At 61.4% G+C, this 415-nt stretch overlaps 1 protein-coding gene across 1 annotated transcript in view; it reads right to left on the bottom strand.

The window, feature by feature from the left end:
- IREB2 (iron-responsive element binding protein 2) overlaps positions 1-286 on the bottom strand; it is a 25,422-nt gene extending 25,136 nt beyond the window's left edge. Inside the window, exon 1 of the mRNA XM_009330105.1 lies at positions 215-286. Coding sequence (XP_009328380.1) covers positions 215-286 — 72 coding nt within the window. The remainder of the gene's footprint in view (positions 1-214) is intronic.
- Between the last annotated feature and the right edge of the window lie 129 nt (positions 287-415).

Here is a 415-nt window from a genome sequence, read left to right as displayed (position 1 = left end):
GTGCCCTTGTGCCTGGCTGCACGGCCCCTTCCCTCCCACCAGCAGCAAGCGGCCGCCCGGGCTGGAGCGGGCTGCAGCCCCGGCTGAGGGGCTCTTCCAGAGGCATTTGAGGCTTGCGGTGGGTTGAAGCACTGTAGCGAGGCTCTACGGCTTTTCACAGGAGCGGCGCCGCTGGGTTGAACCGAGGGTACCGGTTTCCCGTAGCAGCGTTTACCAGGGTGCCCCGCAGACCCATGGGACCGTTGCAGCAGCGCTCAATAACGTGCGTTACAGCGCTGCAATTCATCGTGTTCTTGCCTTCCACTGCTGAGATGGCGTGGGATGGCCTTTAAGGAAATCAACCAGCACTAGCAAACCTCTCCCAGGGCAGAGCATTAAACCCCCCCACGAGCTGACTCCTGTTGCAGAGCATTAA

The sequence above is a fragment of the Pygoscelis adeliae genome, unplaced genomic scaffold, assembly GCF_000699105.1.
Source record: "Pygoscelis adeliae isolate BGI_AS28 unplaced genomic scaffold, ASM69910v1 Scaffold298, whole genome shotgun sequence".
NCBI lineage: Eukaryota > Metazoa > Chordata > Aves > Sphenisciformes > Spheniscidae > Pygoscelis > Pygoscelis adeliae.
Note: the sequence above shows the minus strand (reverse complement) of the source record. Positions and strands in the feature narration are given on the sequence as shown.